Source organism: Archocentrus centrarchus, chromosome 4, assembly GCF_007364275.1.
Source record: "Archocentrus centrarchus isolate MPI-CPG fArcCen1 chromosome 4, fArcCen1, whole genome shotgun sequence".
Taxonomy (NCBI): domain Eukaryota; kingdom Metazoa; phylum Chordata; class Actinopteri; order Cichliformes; family Cichlidae; genus Archocentrus; species Archocentrus centrarchus.
Window position 1 is genome coordinate 28917527 of NC_044349.1, and position 26922 is coordinate 28944448.

Genomic DNA, 26922 nt, shown 5'->3' on the forward strand with positions numbered 1-26922 from the left:
TTAGCGGCTCTGGCACGGGTTTTGCTGTGCAGTATGGGGCTCACAGGGTAAGGGGCAAGAAGGAGGCCTAAGCCGGCATTTCTCTTTCAGAGCCTTTGAAGATAAAGATATGGCATGTGCTCAGCTGTGCGCGTACGCTAGGGAGCCTTCCTGGATTTCAATTTGATTCACTACAAAGACTAAGAGGAAGTCTAAAGACTGTCAGACTCCCACCTGGAGAGCACTAGACACCTGGCTGCAGGAAGAGATATATCCATACAATGCCAAACACATGCAGGCAGGCACACACATATACACACACTCACAAATGTTCACCTCTGTCCTTCAACGCCACAGGATAATTTATTATGACACGTGTTGCAGCTTCACAAACACATGGTCTGATTGCTATTAGTCATTTGTGCAGCTGCATGATGCATGGTGTGTCCAACAGAGGGTTCTCCTTGGGCCCCTTCCACCTGAAAATCTCAGTATTCAATATAAATATTCTCCCCCAAATGCTTAAATTATAACTCATATGTTCATAATCATCACATCATAGGAAAAGGAATATACAAGGACCTTTATCAAATTGTTTTGGAGATACAGTGAATAAGTTTTTGGATTAATGAGTGCATTGCTTTTATTCTAGTGGTAGAGTGACTTACATGGTGGAATAAATTCAAAGAGAGAGTTCATATTGACTGGAGGTGGCAGTTGATCAGCATTAATATTGTCCTCATTATAGTCCTCACAAAACACCTGAAAAGTAAACATAATTATTAATAAAAATGATGATTTTTATTCCAGTCATTCTCTAATTTTTTTAATAACAACAATTAAAAAATGCTTATTAAAAATGAAACAAAACAAATGGAAAGAACACAAATGATAAAGAATAAAGTTGCAGGCTGAAGCTTTAGCTTAATGTATATACTGTACCCTTTTTACATAGTATATTGTTAATGATAACATTTTTATAGGTCTCACCAAAAACAACGCCCAAGGAAAATAATAAATGAAAAAATCAGAAGAAAAAGGAAAAAAATCATAAACAATGTTATTCGTAACTTAGGTTTTTATTTGTTTACCTGCTTATTTGTTTGCTGACTTACAAAAAAATATGAGCAGTCTCTAATTTTTATGGTAGTTTCATTTTGAAGGACAGAGACAATCAAGAATCCAGGAAAAAAAGCACACAAGTTACAAATTGATTTGCATATCACTGAGTGTAATAAGTACTTGATCCCCTATAGCACAGCCAGAATTCTGGTTCCCACAGATTGGCTGTGTGCCCATGTGGCACAATTCTTTCATTCCAACCTCTCCACTACCACAGGTAAAACCAAAGAGCTGTCAGAAGATGTCAGGGACAAGATTGTAGATGTGCACAAAGCTGGAATGCGCTAAAAGATCATCAGCAAGAAGCTTGGTGGGAAGGTGACAGTTGCTGGTGCGACAACTGTTGTTATTCGGAAATGAAAGAAATATAAAATGACCATCAGTCACCTTCAGTTTGGAGCTCCATGCAAGAGAGGAGGATGATCATGAGAACGGTGGTGGATCAGCCCAAAGCTACATGGGAGGAGCTTGTTATTGACCTGAAGGCAGTTGGGATCACAGTTACCAAGAACACCATTGGTAACACACTACACTGTAATGGATTGAAATCTTGCAGCGTGCACAAGGTCCCGCTGCTCAGGAAGACACATGTATAGCCCTGTCTTAAGTTTTCCAGCCAATCTCTAAATGATTCAGAAAAGGCTTGGCATAAAGTGCTGTGGTCAGATGAACCCAAAATTGAGCTCTCTGGCATCAACTCGACCCATTGTGTTTGGAAGAAGAGAAATACTGAGTATGACCCAAGGAACACCATCCCTACAATCCAGCACACAGGTGGAAATATTATGCTTTTAGGGCTGTTATTTGGTTGATATTCTGTCAGTCCATTAAAATGAAACTACCATAAAAATTCTCTGGAGCTTGAAAAAGGCGACTGGACTTCTTTTTGTTTCTTGAAGACGTTTCACCTCTCATCCGAAAGGCTTCTTCAGTTCTCAACCAAATGGTGGAGAGACCCAGGTATTTAAACCCCTGTGGGCGTAGTCCCCTGGAGGTGCACCTTGCACCTTGGGTCCACAGTAAAAGGACATAGAGCTGACCAAATTCTATGGAGAGCACAGAACCACCTTTTAAGTGAAAGGATAAGACAGGTCCATTTCACCATAGATGCACTCCAGAACAAAATCCACCAGACTCAGCAGAAACTCTCATCACTCTTACCTCACACCATCGCAGAAGAAGTTTCTACATTTGTGGACAAAGCCCAGCTCGCACAACACATCAAAGGCAAGGAAAGACAACTACGTAAATTTCAAACTCTGCAAACCAAGGCATACCATTCATCTGTTAACAAACAGGACGACACGATAAACAATGGAAACCAAGGAAAGTGGGTGAAGAACCTATCAGACAGGGTCCTCACCAAACCAGAAGAAAATGTGCTAGCCAAAGGACTCAACTTTGCCATAGCCCCACAACAGCTTCCTATAGTAGACCTCATCACAGCAACAGAAACCGCTATAAGAAATAACAAACTTTCTCATCCTGTAGCAGAACAGATCAGGATGAAAGTTTCAGCCACTCTCTCCAGTGCAAGACTTCCTCCATCCAACCTCACCATTCAGGAGAAGAAGGCCATCACAGCCCTAAGCAAGGATCAAAACATCACCATACTGCCAGCCGACAAGGGGAGGTGCACGGTTGTGCTGAATTCATCGGATTACCACAACAAAATTACTACACTCCTCAGTGACAACAATACTTATGAGGTCTTGAGACGTGATCCCACAAGCAACTACAAGAAAAAAAGTTGTTTGCTGCCTGCAACAACTTGAAAAGGAAAAAGCCATTGACCGCCCCACTTACTACCGCCTGTACCCTGGAGAAGCCACTCCATGCATTTATGGACTCCCAAAGATCCACAAAGAAGGAGTCCCACTTCGACCCATTATCAGCAGTATAAACTCGGTCACCTACAACATTTCCAAACACCTCGCCACCATCTTATCACCGCTTGTTGGCATCACACCCCACCACATTGAAAACTCTACAGATTTTACTAACAAGGTCCAGAATCTTGTACTGGATCCAGATGAAACCATGGTGTCCTTTGATGTGGTTTCACTTTTCACTTGCATACCTACAACTGAGGCAGTGGAGACCGTCAGAAGACGACTACAGGAAGACGATTCCTTACTGAACAGAACCAGCTTCACCCCAGATCAGATTTGTGCACTTTTAGATCTCTGCCTTACCACAACATATTTTAAATACAATGATGGATTCTACAGACAGAAGCATGGATGTGCCATGGGCTCCCCAGTGTCTCCCATTGTAGCCAACCTTTACATGGAGGAAGTGGAAAGTAAAGCTCTTGGTTCTTTCAAAGGGAAGGCACCTAGCCACTGGTACAGATATGTAGATGACACCTGGGTCAAAATCAAAACCCAAGAAGTAGAAGCCTTCACTCGTCACATTAACTCAGTGGATAAATACATACGTTTTACCAGGGAGGACACCAGAGATAACAAGTTACCATTCCTGGACTGTGCGGTGCTTATCGAGGAAGATGGAAGCCTCAACATTGAAGTTTACCGGAAGCCCACACACACAGACCAGTATCTCCTCTTTGACTCCCACCACCCTCTGGAACACAAACTTGGGGTGATCAGGACCCTACAACACCGTGCGGAAAGTGTTCCCTCTAAGGCAGAAGGGAAGCATAAGGAACACACACACATTAAGAAAGCCCTCAAAACATGCGGTTACCCCAACTGGGCCTTCATCAAATCAGCTAAGATGCACAGGAATGAAGGCCAAACACAAACTACAGAGAATGGGAAGGACAAGAGGAACAACATTGTCATCCCATATGTGTCAGGCTTGTCAGAGAAACTCAGAAGAATTTTCTCCAAGCATGACATCTCAGTATACTTCAAACCAAGTCACACCCTAAGACAAAAACTGGTTCATCCCAAGGACAAACCCGCCAAACACAAGATCAGCGATGTAGTGTATGCTGTTCAGTGCAGTGAAGAGTGCTCGGACCTCTACATTGGTGAAACCAAACAGCCTCTTCACAAACGAATGGCACAACATAGAAGAGCCACTTCGACAGGACAAGATTCAGCAGTACATCTGCATCTGAAGGAAAAAGGGCACTCTTTTGAGGATGCCAATGTTCACATTTTGGACAGGGAAAACAGATGGTTTGAAAGAGGAGTGAAAGAAGCCATCTATGTCCACTGTGAACAACCATCATTGAACAGAGGAGGTGGATTACGTCACCAACTTTCCCCCGCTTACAGTGCTGTCCTGAGCTCCCTTCCCAGACGTCTCAACCCCCATTCACACCTTTGTTCCAGTGACCTCAATAGGCCACAGGAAACAATGGAGCGGAGTCCTAAGTTGGTTTCAACTGAAACCACTGATTAAATATGACCCACGCCCCCTTCACACCTGGGCACATGTGTTCAAGCACATGATCAATAGAGGGTCATAACCACCTCCAGGGGACTACGCCCACAGGGGTTTAAATACCTGGGTCTCTCCACCATTTGGTTGAGAACTGAAGAAGCCTTTCGGATGAGAGGTGAAACGTCTTCAAGAAACAAAAAGAAGTCCAGTCGCCTTTTTCAAGCTCCAGAGACTACTATGACCTGGATAACTGAGAATCTACACAGACATACCATAAAAATTAGAAACTGCTCATATCTTTGTAAGTCAGCAAACTTACAAATTCAGCAGGGGATCAAATTATTTCCTCCACTGTAAGTTTAAAAAGAGGAATCGGAAAATATTTTTAAAAAGCTGAATTTCTAAGGGGTAAGTTGGGGACCTGTGATGAGGAATTACAACTATGTACATTTTAAAACAGATATTTACATATAGGCTGGTACAGGATAACTTCACCGCATTAAGTGGCCAACAAACAGAGCCATTCTCTTTGTAAAATCTTGGGCAAGAACCTCCTTGTCTCAGCCAGAACACTGAAGATGGGTCATGGATGGGTCTTCCAGCATGATAATGACCCAAAATATACTGCCAAGGCAACAAAGGCGTGGCTAGAGAAGAAGTACATTCAGGTCATGGAGTGGCCAAGCCAGTCTCCAGACCTCCATCCTATAGAAGGGAGCTGAAGCTTCAAGTTGCCAAGCAGCAGCCAAGAAACCTGAAGGATTTAGAGTTTCTGTCAAGAGGAGTGGGCCAAAATCCCTCTTGAGATCTGTGCAAACCTGGTGCAAACCGCTGTGCTTGCCAGCAAGGATTTCTCCACCAAGTACTAAGTCATGTTTTGCTTGAGAACCAAATACTTATTTCACTCAATGTCATGCAAATCAATTTAGAACTTTTATGTAATGTGTTTTTTTCTGGATTTTTGGTTGATATTCTGTCTCTCTCCATTAAAATGAAACTATCATAGGGTGCCAGGGTGCGCCCAGTGTCTGAAGCAGGTGACCATGTATATACCACATGACTGTGGTGGAGGCGGCCTAGGTTCACGCCTGACTTGAGGCACTTTCCTGTCTATCTTCACTGTTCAATAAAGGCAAAAATGCCAAAAAAAAATGAAACTACCACCAAAAAAAAGAGACATGAGTTCATTTCTTTGTAACTGAGCAAACTTACAAATTTAGCAGGGAGCCAAATAATTATTTCCCCCCCGCTGTCTCTCCATACGTCTCTCCAATTTCAAGCAACCTCTGAATGCAGTCTAGAAGTAGATTATTTTTACTTTATACAATAACAGAGCAAAGTTAAGATCAAGTAAATCATAACATTTTGAGGCCTGTAGTTTAATAAATAGCATGTTGGTTGGTTCATGATAATAGCTGTTATGAACAGCTTCAGAGACTGTCCTTGCATCCCTATTAAACCCATACTAACACACTACCTGAATATTGCTGACTCCATCATTAAGATATTGGTGCCAATGCTGTCTGCTGGATTCAGGTTGTCCTCCAATCAAATCAGCGGTAGGATCTGACTCTCTGTTGGTGAGGTAATATGATAAACAGCCAGCAAATACACATTTGTGTAAAGTTTTGATATTGTCCCAGAAAAATGGCACGTAAGGTTTCTTGAACATAAATCCTTTTCATGTGCACATGTGGTACTGACGTGTACTTATATAATATTTTTAAAAACAGGACATTAATTTATCCTAATGTCACTTTCAATGTCCTTACTTAAACCCCTTGCAGATCCATTAACGCATTAAACCTCCTTATCTGGGTCATCTTGCCTTCTTCACAAAACAGCCCTTTACAGCCCTAAACCCTCCTACACTCACGCTGCATGAGCTCATACACACACATACACACACAACTGTTAACCCGCTTCTGTCACAAGGACTTTATCAACTGTGGAGGAAAACATACATAAAAAAGTAATAACGCCTACATTTAATGACAACTCAATAGGGATGTGCCTGCAGCTCCTTAATGCGTCTTTGCTCCAGATCCGAGAACACAAACACTTTTAACCTGAGATGCACAAAAAAAAACCCCAACACTATTGTCATGTAACACACTTTTAAAATGAAGTGCTTGTGTACCACAGGGTACACTTTTTGCATGTTAGGCAACCCCAAATTAAACATACCCCAATTAACAAACACAACAGTAACTTCCTTAAACAAGAAGTAGACTCACAGAGAATAAGCCATATCAAAGCCACAATTAACGCATCATCTATTAGATAATATAGTGTATGTATTTGTCTTCAGCACACTATAATATAACTTCCTTGTTCTACTTTGGTGCAGCCCTGTCATGTGGGAAGAGAGAGATGTGACGCATATACGACTCAGATCCATGACCTAACCTTGCCGATGGGGAAAACTGCATCAAGTAGGACGGATCTTTAATTGGATGGCCATTTCTGTCAGTCAGTCTCAGATAACAGTCAGGGCATCCAACAGACATCTTAATCACCATTAAAGTAAATGAATGGGAATAGCCGGAAAAGAAGCAGCTTTGAATGGGAAAATTTCCTTTAAAGGCAGAAAATACATTTTCATAAATAGAAGCAAACTAACTGCTGAGAGTGAAGGCTACTTTCTAGCATTAAAAGAATAGAGCCCTCATGAGTGCGTGCAGAAACTTCTGCTGGTTTTTAAATAGCTGTTGGTGAATGACTACACACATAAGCACGATCCATCCATACAGTAAAACCAATTGTTTTAGCCTCTTTGACAGAGAGCTATGCTTTCTGTTATTTTTCTGTTACTATTATTAAAAATTATAAATAAAATCTGTTTAGTAGTGCACCAGAAATGTCTCTACGCAGGAAAGCACACTTGTGCACACATAAAGTGTTTGGGGCTTGTAACTGGGTTATAAAGCACAATAGGCACGATCTAAACCGCAGTTATGTTTAATGCATCGGTCACTGTGCTCACAAATTGTGACGTCAAAACGCCAAACCTTTTACATTTGTGCTTGACTGCTTTATACTCACTGCAGGAAAAGACTGCAGTGAGTCACGGCTGAGACAAACACATTGCTACCCAATGGAATAGCAATAAAAGAAGTGATTCACTGATAGCTCAAAATCTCATCTTTTCCTGTTGTCTCCATCCACAAATTCTGTGTCATCTAGAAAACCAGGGCTCCCACACTGATGGATGGCACCTCCAGGTCATCCATTTTGCAAATGTACTAGCAGTGCCTCAATCATCTACATTATCAAAAGAACAGTATACATCAAATAGAAATGCTATTAGTCTAAATCCATCCATTCATTCTCTTCCACTTATCCTGTTCAGGGTCACAGGAGGGCTGGAGCCTATCACAGCTGTCACAAGGCGAGAGGCAGGGTACACCAGCCTGTCACAGGGCTAACACAGAGAGACAGACAACCATCCACACTTACATCCATACTTTTGAGCAATTTAGAATCACCAATTAACCGAAGTAATTGATGTCTTTGGACCGTGGGAGGAAACCGGAGTATCCGGAGAAAACCCACGCAGACACAGGGAGAACATGCAAATTCCACAGAGAAAGGCTCGGGCCAAGGTGGATTCAAACCCAGACCTTCTAGCTGTGAGACAACAGTGCTAACCACCACACCACCATGCTGTCTAAATCAATTCTATAATTTATCTATGTAATACACTACATTTTATTGAGTTGCTACAATTAGTAACAAGAGCTACAGCTGTTATAAATGTTGTGATAGGGTTACACTATAGAGAAGCATAAAATGGCAATACTCAACAGGGTTGTTCCTGACTCCAAATTGGCCTTTTGGGGGATGACTATGCATGCCACTAAAATTTGTTTGTTCAGATGAAGCAATGGGTGTTACCCAAATTAAAATGATACTTAAATTAACAAAAGTGGTTTTAAAAAAAAATACAGTTTCTGGTTAAATCCTTTTGGTGGGACAAGACTTTTGCACAATCTATGATCACAAAGTGGTGTCACACTCTTGTTGGTAGATAAAAATCAAATGTATGAAATGTAAAAAAAAAACTGAAAAAAGAATGGCCAAAAGACTGCAAAAAAAGCATTAACCTACGACAAAATGTTGCCTCAGGCTTAAACAGATGAGCATAAGTCTGTGTTTACCTCAACATTTTGCAGTCCCTTGCCAAAACAACCCTAATATGCTGAGCCCATCTAAGGATCACAGAAAACAGATGGCATCAGGCAGATAGATGTCATGTCACAAACAGAAACAACCAGCTGCCAGCTTCTTCTGGCTCTGAGCTCAGAGCTATAGCATGGAATGGGCTAGAGTGTGTAGCACTGTGGACACAAACTATAACAATAAGTAGAAGACATATTGCTGACCTGAAAGCTAGAATAGATGGTGTGCCTGGGGAAGAATAAGCACAAGAAGTCCCCTCTTCTCTATATCCAGTTTGCCTCTTCTGGCCCTGAGCGGAATAACAAGTTCTCAGGTTCATCCAAATTTATTTTTGCAGATTATTTTCTCCTGTTTAAGTTAAGGGTGCCTTAAAAATAAGACCGAAGACGAAATCAAATCAGTGATATCATTATCTTACCCTGTTTTTAGCATTTTCTTTTCTTTTCAGTCCATGGAGTTCTGCCTGTTTCCTACGATAAGCGTTCCAGCTTTTTTCATCAAAACCATAGTTAAAGTAATCTGAGATGTTAGCACCTGAAAATAAAAACACAAAATGGTAATGACCAGGTCTGAATGTAATCGATGAATACATTAATCTATTCCATCTATGCGTCGGCTCAAAGACCAGTACTTACCAGCTTTTCTCCATGGCTTCTTCTCTAACAACTCTACATTCTGGTTCATTTTTTCATTTCCTTGGATATTTTCTAACTCTGGGTCCTCTGTAGTACCTGTATATTATTTAATAGCAGATAAAATGGTATTAAATATATCTGGTGAGTATTTTTTTTAATCATATGGACACGAGTTAAGTTAGCTGATTTGCAGTAATGAAGCTGCCATTCTCAGTGTACATTTGAATATGTTTGAAATGACTTAAAGTTCACTTTTTAAAGGTCAAATACAAAGTAAAACTCATATATGCAAATTAATATTTAACTTATTTTTTAATTCAAGGTTCAATAACACTACAATTTAGAAAAGATTTTTTACAGTTTAAAAAAAATTTGAATTTTCTGGCAATTATTTCAGGGTTACATTCTTGGCTTGCTCACCAGAGAAAAATTACAGGAACTGTGCATGTTTGGAAGCTGAATGTCTATCAGTTAACTGTTTAATAGATTTCTTAAATCAAGTGCAAAACAAATCCTGGTCTTTGTGTGCCTGTGTTGTTTTATTGTGTTTTCTTTGCCAGAGCACCTACTCACCACCTGCGTGTCGTGTCCTCCTAAGGTGTTCAGATGTATGACCAGAGCTGCAAAAAATTAGGAGGCACTCACATCCTCACCACTGTTATCTCTGTCATTATGACAATAACTTTAACTCTGAGAAACATTTCTGTCTCAGTTCGGTGCTTCTGACTTTATTTCAAATGGCACCACCATTTACAAGACCAACACGTCACCGGAAAAACTGTGGAAATATCTCAAAGCTATATTTTGACAGACGAGGGTTCTTGACAAATAAAGCCCATTCATATTATGCCTAACAGCCAGAAAAACACAATAAAAAGTGTAAAAATTCAACATTATTTTGTCACAAGATGGATGGTAAGCTCATCTGCTCAGATGCACTGTTGTGCAAAAAATAACTGTATTCATCACCAGCATCATTGTCATTGTCATTGTCCTCTTGGCTTTCAAATTGTCCCATAAACAAAAGAAATGGATGAAAATAATAATGATCAAAACAGAAAAGAATTTCCATTGAGACAGATTCTTTGCAGAATGATTTTACATTATTGCTACACAAGATGAGGACAAGCCAAAAAAAAGCATTTAACCATGCCTTTTTGTTCAGGTTTTTTTTCGTGGGTAGCTCAGCAAGAGAAAGACTGTCGTTATTTAAATTGCTTGCATGATTTCAATCACAAATTCCCAATGCAAAAAAAGGCTAAACTATCCCACACACACACAAAAAAACAAGACTGTTGAAGCTTTGGTGTACGTTACAGTAACTAACTGTAATTGGCATGTTATGCTACATTTATTCTGAGGCATAAAGGCTGGCGAAAACATACCACAGCTATTGCCGGGGCTCCAGTTGTATGAGTGCTTGCATTGTCCCAAATAAATAAAATTAAATCCACATTTCCCAGCTCACAAACAAACACCGCTCGCCTGGCAGCAGATTTAATGAGCATCAAATTCTTCTTAATGCCCGACATGACTGGATGCACATTTCAAGGCGGCACACAAGGTGCCGTCACACGAATTGTGTAACTGTAATGTCATTATCATACTCTGAAAACTGTATTATACCTGAACGCTTCATTAGTATAATGCAGTTGGAAATGCTTGGAAATGAGCATGCCATTTGTTTTCTGCTCACTGCACTTTATGGGCTGTCAGACGTGCGTGTAACGCCGCGATATAGATCACAACAATATCGATAGCACTTTGTAACTTTCATTCGTTTTTGTATTCAGTTTGTAATTTCTTTACTTGTTATTTGTTTAAATTTAGTTAAACAATCTTTCCTGTATAGATATGTTTTTATTATTTACAATATCTTTTTGGTTAGTTTTTTTCACTTATTTTGACCTTTTAACTTAGTTTTATCTAAATTAACTATAACCTTGAATGATAGTAAGAGACGATCTAATGTTACATCAATAGTGAACAAGTTCAAATGAAGAACATCAAATCCTATTTTAGGTATGTAAGATACAATACTGTGCCAAAGTCTTGAGCCACCCCGCATTTCTTGATACTCTGCTTCCAAGACAGCCAGACGTCCTTGTAATTTTTTAAAGTGGTCTTTTTTATTTTTTTCCCAGGACATTGGCAGTCAGGTCATTGTAGCTGACCATTTACAGAGGAATGGCTTTTATTTATTATTTTTAAAGCCACTTAACAATGACCTATGAATCTTTCAAGAATTAAAAGGGCACTTAACTCAAGGGATGAACCCATGTTGTGTCTACACATACCACAACTTAGTGAAGAAACAATTTAAAATTGTATCATCAGGCACTTCGTTACTAGCAGCGTGTCTCAAAAACATTTCTTCCCATTTCTCCTTGACAGGGATAAACAGGCATAAAATTGTAGTTTTGTGCAAACAGCTTGACTTCCAAAGAACTATTCGCATTAAACTTGGCATATCTCAGCAAAACATGTTCTCAAAAAATGTGAGGAAACCAGACAAGTGGAGGACAAAATAAGAAGTGGCAAGACTAAAAAAAAAATCCACAACAGAGGAACAGTATCTGAAAGCCATTTCCTTAAGAAATAGGAAAAAAAATCCAGCAAAGACCCGACACAGGACCTGAGAGATGCATCTAGCCCAGTTGATCAATCTACTGTTCGGATGTCAAATTATACAAGTACTGAAAATCAGTGAGAACAGGTCTTCCAAAGTGATGAATACAAATTTGAAAATTTTGGTTCAAATCATTCTCAGCATGTATGGATGAGGTCAGGAGAGAGGTACAACAATGAGTGTCTACAACCATCTGTAAAACATGGTCAAGGCTTTGCTCTGGTTTGGTGCTGCATTTCAGTCAGTGATCTTGTCAAAACTGATGAAACTGATAGAATTATGAATGCAGAAATGTACCATCAGACTTTGATCCACCATGCAATACCATTCTGGAAAGCGTTTGTTTGGCATTGTCTTAATTTTTCAGCATGACAATGATCCCAAACACACTGCCAATCCAGTACAAGGACACCTGAATAGAAAAACACAAATTTGAACACTATGAGTCACAGATTTCTCTCCCCACAGCCCAGATCTCAACATTATTGAAGCAATATGAGATCATCTTTTAAGAGATTGGAACAAAAGGCAGCCAACATCCAAAGAAGAGCTTTGAATGTCCTTCAAGAAGCCTGGAGAACTATTCCTGAAGGCTGCTTAAAGAAATTACAAGAAAGCTCGCCTAAGATAGTTCAGACTGTGTTGAGGAATAAAGCTAGTCATAGCAAATATTGACTTTCAACCTCATTAAAATTATACAAACTCTGTTTTTGCCATATTTAGTATACTTCCATGTGTGCACCCTTCAGTAAATCACTGCACCTATTTCCCATTCTCCTAGTGGAGTGGCTCAAGAGATTTGCACAATACTATTTATGTATTACATATATACTACATGTATTGCTCTATGACATAATTTGCTGGTAGCTATGGGAAGGAAAGACGATGGTTATAAAAGACTGTAAATTTGTATACTTATTTATTTAAAACCATTGGCTACACACCTGGATGGGATTTCTACCCTTTGTGTCTCTTCTTTGTCATCTGTGGTGTCCATGCCATATACTCCTAAAACAAGGAATCCAAAACAGAATTAAGTCAAACTAAGTAGCTTCATTTTATATCATCTTCAGGATAGAGTAGGTCTGTCAGCTAAGGTTTTTCTATGGAAAACAGAAGAAACAGCTGGCCTCTTTGAGTTTAGCTGTATTTTTCCGTCAAACTTTGGAGGAAGTAATTTAATGTAGGCAGAGGTGGGAAGTAACGAAGTACAAATACTTCGTTACTGTACTTAAGTAGATTTTTTTTAGGTATCTGTACTTTACTTGAGTATTTATTTTTCTGAGTACTTTTTACTTTTACTCCCTACATTTTTACACAAGTATCGGTACTTTCTACTTCTTACATTTTCAAAACAGACTCGTTACTTTTTAACACGTCAGTGCGCCGTCAGTCATCAAGCGATCTGAGCCTAAACGGAGGAATATTAACATATAAGAGACAATCGTACTGGCGTATCCTCCATCACCGGGGCTTATCGGGTACAAAGGGATTAAATACACAAACTCATATAATTAATGTCTCATTTATAGCGCTATAATCAGGGGTCACAGCGGGCCGGACCGATTCCGTAACTTATGCTCGCGGGACATAAACAGCTTAGCTAGCGCTACTGAAGAGGAGCGAGCATGAAGGGAGTAACGTGTGTCAGGTAAATGCAACGTTTTTAAATGCTCAACAAATATCAGCAAACACACAAAGTGTGTGCAGTTTGTCACACAGTGTGTCTGCTAGCTAAAAGAAGAGCTGCTGCATTTCAGGGAGAGCAAAGAGAGAGAAGTTCACTCAGAGATGGAGAAAGAGGACAGGAGAGGAAGAAGAGAGGCTAGAATTAAAGGTAAGGACTGGAAAATAAACTGAAGTATGCTGACTTTGTGTTATTCAAAGATTGTATGAAAATACTGCAGTTTAGTACGTAATAAACAGGTTATCTTGTTGTACTGTATTTACAGTAAAGCTCTGTGTTGATGCACTTTGTGTTCATGGTCAGAGTTACAGGTTACATCAGTGCAGCAGAGATGAGTTTGAATCAAAGCTGCTGATGCTGAGATTCATTCACTGAGTCCAACATTTCTACAGCCTGTATGCTGTCAGTGTAGGGGATGGAGATCAGCTCAGATAGCTGTGAAATACTGGGTTACATCTTTGTGAGTTCAGTTCATCCATACAGAGCAGTAAACCTCAGAGCAGCAGCAGCAGGTCAGCTGATCACAGCCTGCACACCAACATCATTTACTGCAGCTCACAATAGAAAGTTGTGATTCTTCTCCCCATGCAGAGCCACTACAGCTGATCTTAGGGTTCCTCCACCTTCTGAATCCCACTGTAACCCCTGAGTATCCTCATGTTTGTGTTTAGGTGGAGACACAGTCACCCTCTACTATGGAGGACACAGAGAATAGAGCTGTGTTTAAATTCCCTTTCACAGTTTGTGATTCAAGCTGAGTACATTCATTAGAATTAAAATTTAGATTGGAATAACGTTTGTGTTCTCATGCATTATTTTATATTATTACAATAATATATAATAAGGTTCAGTTAGCTTTACACAAAAATAGCAGGTAGAAACGTCCTCCAAAGAGCTACTTTTACTTTCTTACTTTGAGTAAATTTCAGAGCCTGTACTTTTTTACTTTTACTTAAGTAAAAAGTTGAACCAGTACTTCGACTTTTACCAAAGTATTTTTTAACACAAATACTTGTACTTCTACTTAAGTACAGAATGTCAGTACTTTTGCCACCTCTGAATGTAGGTACTTTTAAACAAGAACTCACAAATATAAGCAATAAACATTTGTGCCAAATGGCATTTTCATTCAAGGTATTTCTATGGAGGAAGTTCATGTCAAAAATCGTCTTCCTACCTCTGACATCCAAGACAAACTGCTACATTTTAATTAAACTTACTGGTTGGATTCGTTTCTGTTTTGTTTGTTTTTTTCACCCTCGCCTTTTCAGCTCCGGTCGTTGTTAGTTATAGTAGTGAAGTCTAAGCTTATCACTTACTGACTGTAACGGTTGCTCTCGGGATGCTGGTTATTGCCATAGCGACGACGTTCGGGTGACGTTTTTATGCTGCGACGGGATATTGCCACGTCACCTTTAAGAGACTCGTGTTTTGTTTTGTGGGAGCTGAAATTTCCAATGTGTCTTTGATTTCGTTGAATTTACCTAATACACGTACCTGGGAAAATGTTGGTGACCGAGGAGTTTACGCGATTTCCCCTCCTGATGTGGGAGAAGGTGCTGTCGAAGGTAAAGAAAGCGGTTGTTTTCATGGATGACAAATGTGCAGAGGCTTTGCACTGGAGTGGAGGGGCTGCCACTTTATTGGAGGCTGGAGCCAGAAATTTAAAGCAGTTTTCAAGCTTCGAAGCCTGCGGGGCCAATGAGCCCAAAGCCGTGTTTGTAGTGAGCACATTGTTGAAAGGGAGGACAGTCGACATCATTAAAGACATCATATCCCTCAGTCACTTTCAGTACTGCGTTGTCTTCACCACTGTTGCTCACTCCGTGCACCTGCTCGCCAACAAAGTCACGACAGAAATGGAAGGAAACCCTGTATTTGAGCAATTTGAAGAAAAGTTGTGCGAGTGGATGGGAAACATGAACTACACTGCGGAAGTCATGCATGTTCCAGTTGTCTTCGCCCCTGTGTCCCAGCAGCTGATCGTTACACCCCCGTTTGCACACCTGTTCCCTCTGCTGCCGTTGGACCTGGAGACCATCAATGCAAAACGACCAGAGAAGAAGAGATTTGCAAGTCTGAGTGATATAGATATGCACTGTCTCACTGCTGAACTGCAGATTGAAGTCAAATCCCTGGCTTCAGCATTAAATTCAATGTTTGAGACCACCGGTACCAGAGAGGAGAGCTTTGCTCTGGGTCCAATGAGCCGCATCATAGCAGGGGAACTCGCCAATCATCCTCAAGCAAAAAACCGAAGGAAGACAGCCCCTAATAAAGCATCAATCATCTTTGTTGATCGAACAATGGATCTTACAGGTGAAATTTCCGACTATGTTGTGTTTGATCATTCTGCATGTTGCATAACCCCAATCACATCCACGGCTAACCAGTAACTGTCTAGTGCAGTGGTGGGCAAGAGGCCACATGAATGAGAATGCTGTAGGATGGTTTACAGAGTTGTCTCCACTGTTCTCTCGTTGCACTCACAAAGTTGGCCTTCCTTGGCTGGTTTTGTATGCACTGGGAAATATGTACTTTTGTTTGCAGGCAGCAGCCTCTTTCTTTCTTACTGTGAAAGCATCTGACTAATGATACCTCACAACTTAAGCTGATATCCCACAAATAAATGAAATTAAAAGAAAATAACAAATGTGTCAGGGTTTGAACATGCCCACCAAATAGGGCCTTTCTGTGTTGGGTTTCCACAATCTTTCTGTCCTAATGGGGCTTTTGTTTTTCGTGCTCCAGCTTCCTACCACAAGGAAGACTCCATACAATTATTTGTTGTCTCTTTTTGTATCACTGTCTTCTGTAGTGGGGTTACATTAATTGGTGATTCTAAATTATCCATATTTGTGAATCTGAGTGTGAATGGTTGGCTGTCTCTCTGTGTTGGCCCTGTGATAAATGGGCGGCCTGTCCAAGGTGTTCCCTACAGCCGGGATAGGCTCCAGTTCCCCTGCGACCCTGAACTGAATAACTGGAAGTAGATGGATGGATGGATGTCTTCTGTAATTTGATAATGACTAAAATGCCACCCAAAATTGAGTTTAGTTACTGAAGAGCACTGTAGATATTATCTTAACCACCTCCCCAAAGAATATTAATCCTAAATTATCCTCTGACACAACCAGAACATACATTTTTGCATACTTTTCCCCACAGACCAAAAGTACATGTGGACAAATGCCGACTCTCCAGCCAGAGCCACCCACTACACCAAGCAGCCTGAATGGCCTGGAAATGCTGCAAAGGGCCGCACCGAAAAAGCTTATAAAGAGATTAAATGAATATTGAGCAGAGCTGGGTTCAGCTTATTCCTCCACAGCAGTCCCAGATTCTCATATTTCTCCTTTTAATTAATTGATTTACAGGGGCTGTTGGTCATCATGGTGACAACCTGGTAGAGAAGATTCTGACCGTGCTCAAACCCTTACCTGGTCATGTGACAGATATGCAGGTGGACATGCTGGAGCTCACAAGTCTGCAGCAAACCCCTCACTCCAAGACTGTCCTGGCCCCTGGCTGTCTTGCACAGACTCAGTGAGTGTATTTGATTTCTCTATTAATTTATATGTCAGCTAAATTCAACAAAATCAAAGGCACATCAGAAATTTCAGCTGAAGTAGCCCCAACAAAACAAACACATTAGGCTCATAAAAGTGATGTGGCAGTAGCTTGTTGCATCATAATAACGAGCATCCAGAGAACAGCTGTTCTTATCAATAGACATGGTTATTAATGGCTTTCTACACCACATATGACGTATACATTACGGACATGTCAGAACATTTTAGATTAAATGCATTTTAGAACATATTGAATATATACCCAGTATTTTCAGCTTTAACCATGACTCTAAACTATATACATACACAGAGAGACATCAGAATCAGTCGCTTTGATATTGCATTTGCTGTTTGATTTGTTGTGATCATTTGATGATTCACCTGTTTTCAGCCAGTAGTTGAAACAATGAAAATGTCAATATCGGTGCAGGATTTCAGCCTGCTATACCCTCAAATCTATACCCTACCTACATCAGTATGTCTCAAGTTAAGATTTGAAATTTTTTTTTAGCACTCCGTACAATATGTTAGCACGTTAAATTCTGAAGCCATGGTTCTCAGCCGGAAAAACGTGGTTTGCCCACTTCTGGTTGGGAATGAGTTGTTGTCCCGAGTTTAAGTATCCCAAGCTTTTGTTTGCAAGCGTAGCTGGAGATTGTCTGTTGAACTAGTGTGGCTGCACCAGTCCATTGTAGTAAAATGATAGTTAGAGTTTAGAGAGTCCAAGTCTTCATTGTTCTGTTGTTGCACTCACAAAGTTGTCTTTCCTTGGCTGGTTTTGTATGCATTGGGAAGTGTGTGCTTTTTTTTTTTTTTTAGTCAGAAGCCTCTTACTGTGAAAGCATATGACTTAAAAAAGCAATTTTAATTAAAAATGATACCTCACAAATTAAGTTGATATCCCACAAATAACATTAAAATTATGTCTGGCTTTGAACCTGCCCACCAATTAGAGCCTGTGTTGAGTTTCCATGATCTTTCTGTGCTAATATGATATTTTCCTCCTGGTGCTCCAGCTTCCTACCACAGTTTAGACATGCAGGCTAGATTGATTGGAGACTCTACACAATTATATTGTCTCTTTTTATATTACTGTCTTCTATAAATTGGCAGTCACTAAAATGCCTCCCCAGGCCAAACACACATATGGACAAATGAGAGCCACCCACTACACCAAGTGGCCTGAGCAGCACATGACCAGCGTTAGTGCTAATAGTTGAGTGAAACTTGCCTCTGGTCTTGGCTCTGCAGATGCACACGGGGTGGGACTGTTATACATGGCAAAGACTATTCCTAAATCATGTGTTCCATTCCGGATTTGCCCCTTTATGTGGTTGCTGAAGGAAAAGACTTTGACTGAGAAGAAGAGTTTAGTGGCCTGAACTGAAGCATTTTTAATGAACGGGCTTACACATATACTGAAGGGTGCAGGTGCTGTTGTCAGCTGTGGTAGAGATTCTCTTGTAAGAGAATCCATCTTTCCAATCAGTGCTACACTTAATAATAATCTGAACACACGTGGGCAAGTTCACACCAGTCCATAGATGGATGTAGGGCTGAAATTTGGATTCATGTCTCTGGATATTGATAAGAAGATTACCCTGTTATTGTTAATTTTATGATGGTGGAGAGAGGAGGTTTTAGACAGAGCACCCCAAAGAGAAACTGGTAACTGTACAGAAGCTGAGATCCCAGCCACAATCATTGTTCCTGATCCCTTCACCAAATATGACCAGACTCTCAACCTTATCAGGCAGCAGTGGCCGTGGAGTATGTCTCTGGTCAGGGCCAGTTGGATCAGCAGGAGGGTTATTCCCTGTGCTATCTCTAAGCAGATGGCCCAGCTGAGCCTTATCACAGATGTTTAGGAGATTGAAGTGCTGCTCATGCAGAGCAATGGCGATGCCTAGAGTTGCCACTTTCTTTAACTGCCTACAAGTGCCCAGCTCACCACAGGGAGCGTTTACAGTATGTCACTCATTCTAATAGGTTCAGAACAGGGTTCTCTAAATGCATGTTTTTAGAGGTCTGTTCTTCCCTCCTACTGAATGTTTATTTACCCATGATTTGTTGATCTATTTTTAGCCTGGGCCACAGAGTGTTTTTATTGGTTTTGTTGTGTATTATCTCAACCCTTTAAATATTAGGTGTGGAGTTTTTGCATGACATTTTCCTCAGTAATTCCAGGATATTTTTATAGATTACTATGTCTTAAACATTCTGTGGGTGGCTGTTGATTCTAGCTCTACAGGCGAGACCCCACACTTACTGTGCAATTTGTGTAGTATTGTCTTTCATAACTTGGTGTGATTTTCCATATCCTACAACCTGACTTTCACTCTGTGGTTATAATGATCATGCCAGAAAGAAAGCGTACAGTGTATGGGTGGGTACACATGCAAACACAGGTGCTTTGTGCAGTTTCTTCATACATCTACTAATGCTATCTACTCAAACTGCTGCTGTCCCTTTTCAGCCATTAAATAGCGCCAGGGTGCCCAACTTAGTGTATATAGAAAGATGATGAGTGAAAGAGGCAGTGAAAGTGTTGTATGTTTTGTACGTGTGTGTTTGTGTGTTTGTGGTCAGGTACCTTCCAGTCTCTTCTGTGTAATTTGCTGTGCTTGGCTTCACAGCCCTTTTGATCCTGAGTAGGACATTTGAACCCCATTGGCAGAGAACGCCGAGTTTTCCTCAGTCCCAGACTGAACCCTGCTCCCCCATCATCTGGCCGCCGTGGGCCTCGATGCTGTGGTGGGAGTGTGTGCAGTGTGGGCAGAAGCAAGTATGGGTGGCCAAGGTGAACTGGGTCTGCCTCAGGAGCTGTAGAGATTGAGCCAGGCAGTTACCGACCGCACCCTGCCATGAGAAAACACTGTATGGCTGCCATCTCCTCAAGTCTTCCCTGCAGATCCTGCATGCATACCACCAGAAAAGAGAGAAAGCACCTAATTCTGTCCCAGCTGGGAAATATGAGCACGAGTAAAAGCCATGAACACTGATTTTGAGCTGTATGGGAAAAGTAACAAAAACAGTAGAGATAGTAGGGGGGGGGGAGGAGAACACAAATGACAGGCAGCTGAGGATAGTTAAACCTGTTTTTACTCCAAGAATAAGAGTGGAGGATGAAAACTTGCCAGGCTTATTCTATGGTTGTTCCTTATAGGTTAGAGATCTTTTGTTATTCTGTATTTAGACCATAAACAGTGGCATAAACAGCCAAATAAGTCTTTCAGTGATTTATGAGCTTGACCATTCTACTCCTCAACCACAGTATAGTATAGAGTTCCCATCCAGGCCTGCGTAAGATGGACAAAGAGAATGTTCTTTAAACAGGGTCAAGCACAGTTGAACCATGTTATGCTGCATAGGATGTCTTCTGGCCAAATGTCAGGTTCTTGCCATTGTGTTTGGATGAACACAGTAACTGGTTTCAATGTTCCACTATCATGTCGGCTGATTGTACCATTAGTGATAAATACTGGTCCGTGGAAAACCATTGTGTTTATACAGAACGTGTGCTTGAATGGGAGGACAGACACCACAAGGGGAAATTACTTTTTCATTTCTAAGACATAATAGTCACAACAGTATTTCAATTTTATAGCAATAAAGTGTGAAAGTCATTTGGGTGCAATTTCTAATCCTTTTACAAAAGTGAGCCAGCTTTCAGTCTGAGCCACATTCAGCTTCACTAGCATTGTTGGCCATTTTATTCTAATGTTTTATTAGAGGTCCAGAAGACTAATGTCATCTGTTTTCATGCACGGTGGGCTCTGTGCTGTCTGGAAATTACACTAAAACTGTTGAGTGGATTTTTCTCAAATTTGGCAGAAACATTCATTCAATCAGAGGTGTCCCGATTGAATATCTGGGGTCCCACAGGGCCCCAAAAAGGGTAAAAATAGCAAATTTTCACACATGTTGCTTAATTGCAGAAAAACTGTTAAGTTACTTTTTTTTAAGTTCCGACAATTATTGGTTATAATAATAACTCATTGAATATGAATGTAGTTTGAGTGTGCCAAAAAATGACAGTTTGCATACTTTTTTATTTCTTGAAAAATACATCATAAATATTTTTCTGATAGTGATTCTGGAATGTTGTTGTCAGTGTCAACCCTTATAGATACTTTTGTACCCTTAATGCCCCCCCAACCCCCCAGCAAATATGTAGTTTTTTTTGTATAAATACATTTATCACAAGTAAGCTTTCTATTTCTGTGACCTTGTATTAACTTTCTTATGATATATTGTTAATGTTAATATATTCTGTAAAAATTGATTAACTGAGTTTGATTCTCTATAAGGACCCCCATGACCCCCCAAAATGGGGGTAAAATCACTTTCTAATACAAAATCTTTGTGTTCTAGTGATTATTGCTAATAATACTACCTCTGATATTAAAAAATATATCTTTACTACTTCTTGCTGTTCCTATCATGCACCAGGGTTTTCTGTCTTACTAGAACAGGGATGGCCAACTCCAGGCCTCCTATATTTGATTTAGGTGTGTTGGATCAGGGACACATCTAAAACCTGCAGGACACTGGCCCTCGAGGCCTGGAGTTGGCCACCCCTGTACTAGAACTATGAATGCCCACGAGACTTCAGGGTCTCTGTGACCCTAGTTTTATTTAATCCATTTTCACTAAAGATTAATGACAGATATAGCTGCTTGCAAAATAAGATTTATATCAGTATCAGAGGTGCAGAGCTTTAGCTGTATGGCATATTTAAGGATCAAGTAAGCTGATATGTCTTGTGGTCCTTCTCTTAAGTTGTTTCTGTTGCATTCACTGCCTAATTCTGCTTTCTCTTCCAGTGCAGAAGGTATCTGAAGCTGAAACTCAGAGTACATCAATCAAGTAGATTACTTGCACCTGAACAATATGTACTCTGTGTTCCCATCTAGACTGAGATAACATAACCTATTCAGTCTTGTATGCTGTCTTCTGCTCAGTAGTTTAATTTTCGCTACAGAGCACAAGCTCTGAAACTTTGTGTGCATTTGTTCACTTAGTTGATAAAACATCTTGCTAAAATGGTACTTTATTTCCTCCAGGCCCATTCCTTCAAAGAGCCCCTACTGCTGGCTTGTATTTGAAATGTGAACGTAGCCAAGACAGAGGAGGAGAGGAAGACTCCTGCATTTCAATTTCCCCCATTGAGATCCTTTCATTTTTAACCTTCTCTCACATTTGACCGTTCTGTCTGTGCTGCAAAATCAGAAACTTTTTAACATATCTTTACTGTAACCCTGTTAAGAAGGCTTGACTTTCCTTTACACGGGTGTTTTAAAAGATATAATTGACACAATATTTGATGCATTTTTTATGTTTAATTAGATTTTTTTAAAATTGAGGCTTGAAACTGCCTCATGACAAATGACAGCCCTTTGAGTTGGCTATTATAGCGTAATTGCATAAATAAATTATAAAATACATTCAAAAAAAAAATACGTTTGAGGAAATAAATGGGGGGAAGGTGCAAGGAACATAGCACAGAGCTAAGTATGGAAACAAATTCATAAAAATTCATAAATTCAATTAAAATTAATAACTAATTACAGTTGAAAAATACATTTGAAAGTAGATAAACAGTGTCAGATAAAAAGTGTCAAAGGTAAACACAAGCAAAATAAAACAAATGTCCATTTATTTCACATTTTATAAATTAACACATTTTTTTTTCATAATTATATAGGTGCATTGATATCATTTATTTATTTATTGTAGCAGTTTTAGTTAACCATATTTTTAAAGTGTTAAATCTAAATGTACATAATTTTAGAATTAAATAATTCACACATTTCTTTAGTCCATGCATTTTTATTTCTTGTCAACACCTATAACCTACATTATCCACCAAGACTGATTCAATTTAGATTCAGACATATGGGCTTGTAGTGGCTTATGTACACACACGGAGCAGGATACAGAAGTTAGATTAGGTTTCATTGTCAACGTTTGGTTTGCAGCCCCAAATTTAAGAAACACTTGAGGACATTTCATTCAGCTTAACTTCATATGCAGCTGTAGACTAACCCCTAAGTCCTGTAATTTTTTGTACAAAATTCCTTAAGTTTTCTTTCCTTTAGTTCAGTTCAGTCCATTCCCGTAACAACATTGTGGTCATAGGGAGGTATGAGAGATGCTGACATAGCTGTCTGTGTCATGCAGAGGCTATCATTGCTGTCTTTCTCCACTTTGGCCTGTCCTTGACTTCACATGCGGGCTGTTCAGACCAATTATGGTATCAATAATGTATTTTACTATTTTATTTAGATTAGTAAAAGGACAAACCATTTACTATTACCGGAGTGTAGTGTTAGGATACATAGAACGGCCCCTAAAATTGTCATCTCTGTTTATTTTTTTTACATTTTTTATTTCTCTTATTATTTAATTTATTTGTATATTTGTTGGTGTACCTCTCCCATCCTTTCCTCACTTCCTGCAGAACTCCTCTGCCTCTTTTTCTCTCCATAAATCCATTGGGTCATTTGTCCCTCCTGCCAGAACACACAGACACTCAAGGCCAGGTCTGGTTTTACTCCCCCACCTTCTTTCTCTCTCATGTCATGTCCTGTGCTGTATGGGGATGTTTACAGAAAACTGACAGTGTTTTTTGCCCCATTAAACACGCTCCATAAATTAACTCCGCAAGAAATGGGGCTGACCTTGCACAATTCTGTTAAGCCATGTCTGTTACATGCAGTCCTGTTGGAAAGTACACAGATCATCTGAATCAGGTGTGAGTGGGAATGGATTACTGTCTGGTTTTATAGCCTGCTGAGTGTGAAATTTCAATACTTTTTAACACATTGTGGTTAGTAATGTTGATTTGCAGTAGCGTGTAGTGTTAATGTGACTTTTTGCAGAGATGCTGCCTACTCTATGAAGTAGTTTCTTAGACTTTATCCACTGCTCAAAAAAATAAAGGGAACACTCAAATAACACATCCTAGATCTGAATGAATGAAATATTCTCATTGAATACTTTGTTCTGTACAAAGCTGAATGTGCTGACAACAAAATCACACAAAAATCATCAATGGAAATCAAATGTATTAACCAATGGAGGCCTGGATTTATAGTCACACACAAAATTAAAGTGGAAAAACACACTACAGGCTGATCCAACTTTGATGTAATGTCCTTAAAACAAGTCAAAATGAGGCTCAGTATTGTGTGTGGCCTCCACGTGCCTGTATGACCTCCCTACAATGCCTGGGCATGCTCCTGATGAGGTGGCAGATGGTCTCCTGAGGGATGTCCTCCCAGACCTGGACCAAAGCATCCGCCAACTCCTCAACAGTCTGTGGTGCAACGTAATGTTGGTGGATGGAGCGAGACATGATGTCCCAGCTGTGCTCAATCGGATTCAGGTCTGGGGAACGGGCGGGCCAGTCCATAGCTTCAATGCCTTCATCTTGCAGGAACTGCTGACACACTCCAGCCACATGAGGTCTAGCATTGTCCTGCATTAGGAGGAACCCAGGGCCAACCGCACCAGCATATGGTCTCACAAGGGGTCTGAGGATCTCATCTCGGTACCTAATGGCAGTCATGCTACCTCTGGCGAGCACATGGAGGGCTGTGCGGCCCTCCAAAGAAATGCCACCCCACACCATTACTGACCCACTGCCAAACCGGTCATGCTGAAGGATGTTGCAGGCAGCAGATCACTCTCCACGGTGTCTCCAGACTCTGTCACATCTGTCACATGTGCTCAGTGTGAACCTGCTTTCTTCTGTGAAGAGCACAGGGCGCCAGTGGCAAATTTGCCAATCCTGGTCTTCTCTGGCAAATGCCAAGCGTCCTGCACGGTGTTGGGCTGTGAACACAACCGCCATCTGTGGACGTCGGGCCCTCATACCATCCTCATGGAGTCGGTTTCTAACCGTTTGTGCAGACACATGCACATTTGTGGCCTGCTGGAGGTCATTTTGCAGGGCTCTGGCAGTGCTCCTCCTGTTCCTCCTTGCACAAAGGCGGAAGTAGCGGTCCTGCTGCTGGGTTGTTGCCCTCCTACGGCCTCCTCCACGTCGCCTGGTGTACTGGCCTGTTTCCTGGTAGCGCCTCCAGCCTCTGGAAACTACGCTGACAGACACAGCAAATCTTCTTGCCACAGCTCGCATTGATGTGCCATCCCGGATGAGCTGCACTACCTGAGCCACTTGTGTGGGTTGTAGAGTCCATCTCATGCTACCACGAGTGTGAAAGCGCCACCAACATTCAAAAGTGACCAAAACATCAGCCAGAAAGCATAGGTACTGAGAAGTGGTCTGTGGTCCCCACCTGCAGAACCACTCCTTTATTGAGTGTGTCTTGCTAATTGCCAAATTTTTCCACCTGTTGTCTATTCCATTTGCACAACAGCATGTGAAATTGATTGTCAATCAGTGTTGCGTCCTAAGTGGACAGTTTGAATTCACAGAAGTTTGATTTACTTGGAGTTATACTGTGTTGTTTAAGTGTTCCCTTTATTTTTTTGAGCAGTGTATAAAAGTCAGTGAAGTCACTGTGTGGTTGCCTTAGGCTTAAGTCACTCAATCCTGAAGACAGAACCAGAAATGGTTGCCGTTCCCTTCAGTTGTGCCTTACTGCTGCAAACAACACATTTCACAAGGCACAACTTTAAATTTAAAGGCAAACAGGCTCAGTTTGTGGTTTGCCTTGCACTTTTCACAGTTTCACGGCTGCTTGGCGAGTAGTTTTCAGGGTTTTGCAGCCAGGTCGATGACTTCCAAGCAAACTACGTGTGAATGTGGCCATCTGCTAGCAACCAAAACAATCGCAAGAAGGTTTTCAGTGCCGCAGTGTATAATGATTTGCAGTCAAGTTCACGCTGGCAACTACAGCAACCTCCAGAAACCAACCAGTCCCGGAATACACACTTTTCCCTTGTGACCAATAGTTTTTAGATGGACACTAACCGGTATCTAGGCCTGTGTGACTAAGACCTTACTTCTATTCTTTATTAAGAAGAGGTCCGGTTGTATAGAGGTCTATGACTAAGCGGCCTCATTGCTCACTTTATTATAACCTCAGTAAATACTTAAAATGAGTTTATGGTCACAGTTGCTAATTCCAAGTCACTATGTGTTCACTACTTATAATTGTGTAATGTCTGTGGGTTTCACAGTCAGGGCCAACCCCCTCTCATGTGATCCAGTTTCATAAAACCAAAATGCTCAAGACTTCAAAATTGGATTTCATTGACCAGTGGGTCATACTGTAGGTGTCTCCTTTTTTTTTTTTTTTTTTTTTTTTTTTATGTACAGCTGTGACCTGCAGCATGAAGTTTCTCAGACAGAAGCAACAAAATGCTTCTCAATTTGTGGTTTTTGTCTTGGAAGAATCAGAGTAAATCAAATGATCCAAATTAAAACTGTATTTTTTTTCTTCCTTACCTCTCGTTGTATCTGGTCAGATAGATGTTTGAGCTGTAGCTGAAGAGATTATATATACACTTTTCTTGTAATTCTGAGTAATTGTGTTTGTGGTACAAAAATATATATATATATATATATATATATATATATATATATATCAGAAATGTGTTTATTGCTCCTCTGAAACAAAGCCCTGGTTATTTTGTATAATATGCTGACCACAAAGTTTTCATTAGAGCTGCTTTTCAGAGCATAAATACTCTCCAGGAAAGTTGTTAACAGCATCTTAGTTTGATTATGTGAAGTACCAAGGACAGTTTCCTAAAAAAAAAAAAAAGAAAAAAAATGTGTTGCTGTAG

At 40.4% G+C, this 26922-nt stretch overlaps 2 protein-coding genes across 9 annotated transcripts in view; one reads left to right on the forward strand and one right to left on the reverse strand.

The window, feature by feature from the left end:
- The window catches only part of fip1l1a (FIP1 like 1a (S. cerevisiae)), a 34743-nt gene extending 19776 nt beyond the window's left edge, over positions 1-14967 (reverse strand). For 4 of the 7 annotated variants that reach the window (XM_030726792.1, XM_030726791.1, XM_030726790.1 and 1 more), the window contains exons 1-8: positions 14911-14967; positions 12849-12912; positions 9849-9895; positions 9276-9371; positions 9059-9174; positions 8844-8929; positions 5936-6032; positions 648-741 (exon numbers count right to left, since the gene is read on the reverse strand). In XM_030726792.1, coding sequence (XP_030582652.1) covers positions 648-741; positions 5936-6032; positions 8844-8929; positions 9059-9174; positions 9276-9371; positions 9849-9895; positions 12849-12912; positions 14911-14950 — 640 coding nt within the window. In that variant the 5' untranslated portion in view covers positions 14951-14967. Of the gene's footprint in view, positions 1-647; positions 742-5935; positions 6033-8843; positions 8930-9058; positions 9175-9275; positions 9372-9848; positions 9896-12848; positions 12913-14811 lie in introns of all 7 variants that reach the window. The other 3 variants (XM_030726793.1, XM_030726795.1, XM_030726794.1) reach the window with 3 other exon arrangements.
- A 24-nt stretch (positions 14968-14991) lies between these two features.
- The window catches only part of scfd2 (sec1 family domain containing 2), a 99844-nt gene continuing 87913 nt past the window's right edge, over positions 14992-26922 (forward strand). For both annotated transcript variants that reach the window (XM_030726796.1, XM_030726797.1), the window contains exons 1-2: positions 14992-15910; positions 16969-17137. In XM_030726796.1, coding sequence (XP_030582656.1) covers positions 15097-15910; positions 16969-17137 — 983 coding nt within the window. In that variant the 5' untranslated portion in view covers positions 14992-15096. The remainder of the gene's footprint in view (positions 15911-16968; positions 17138-26922) is intronic.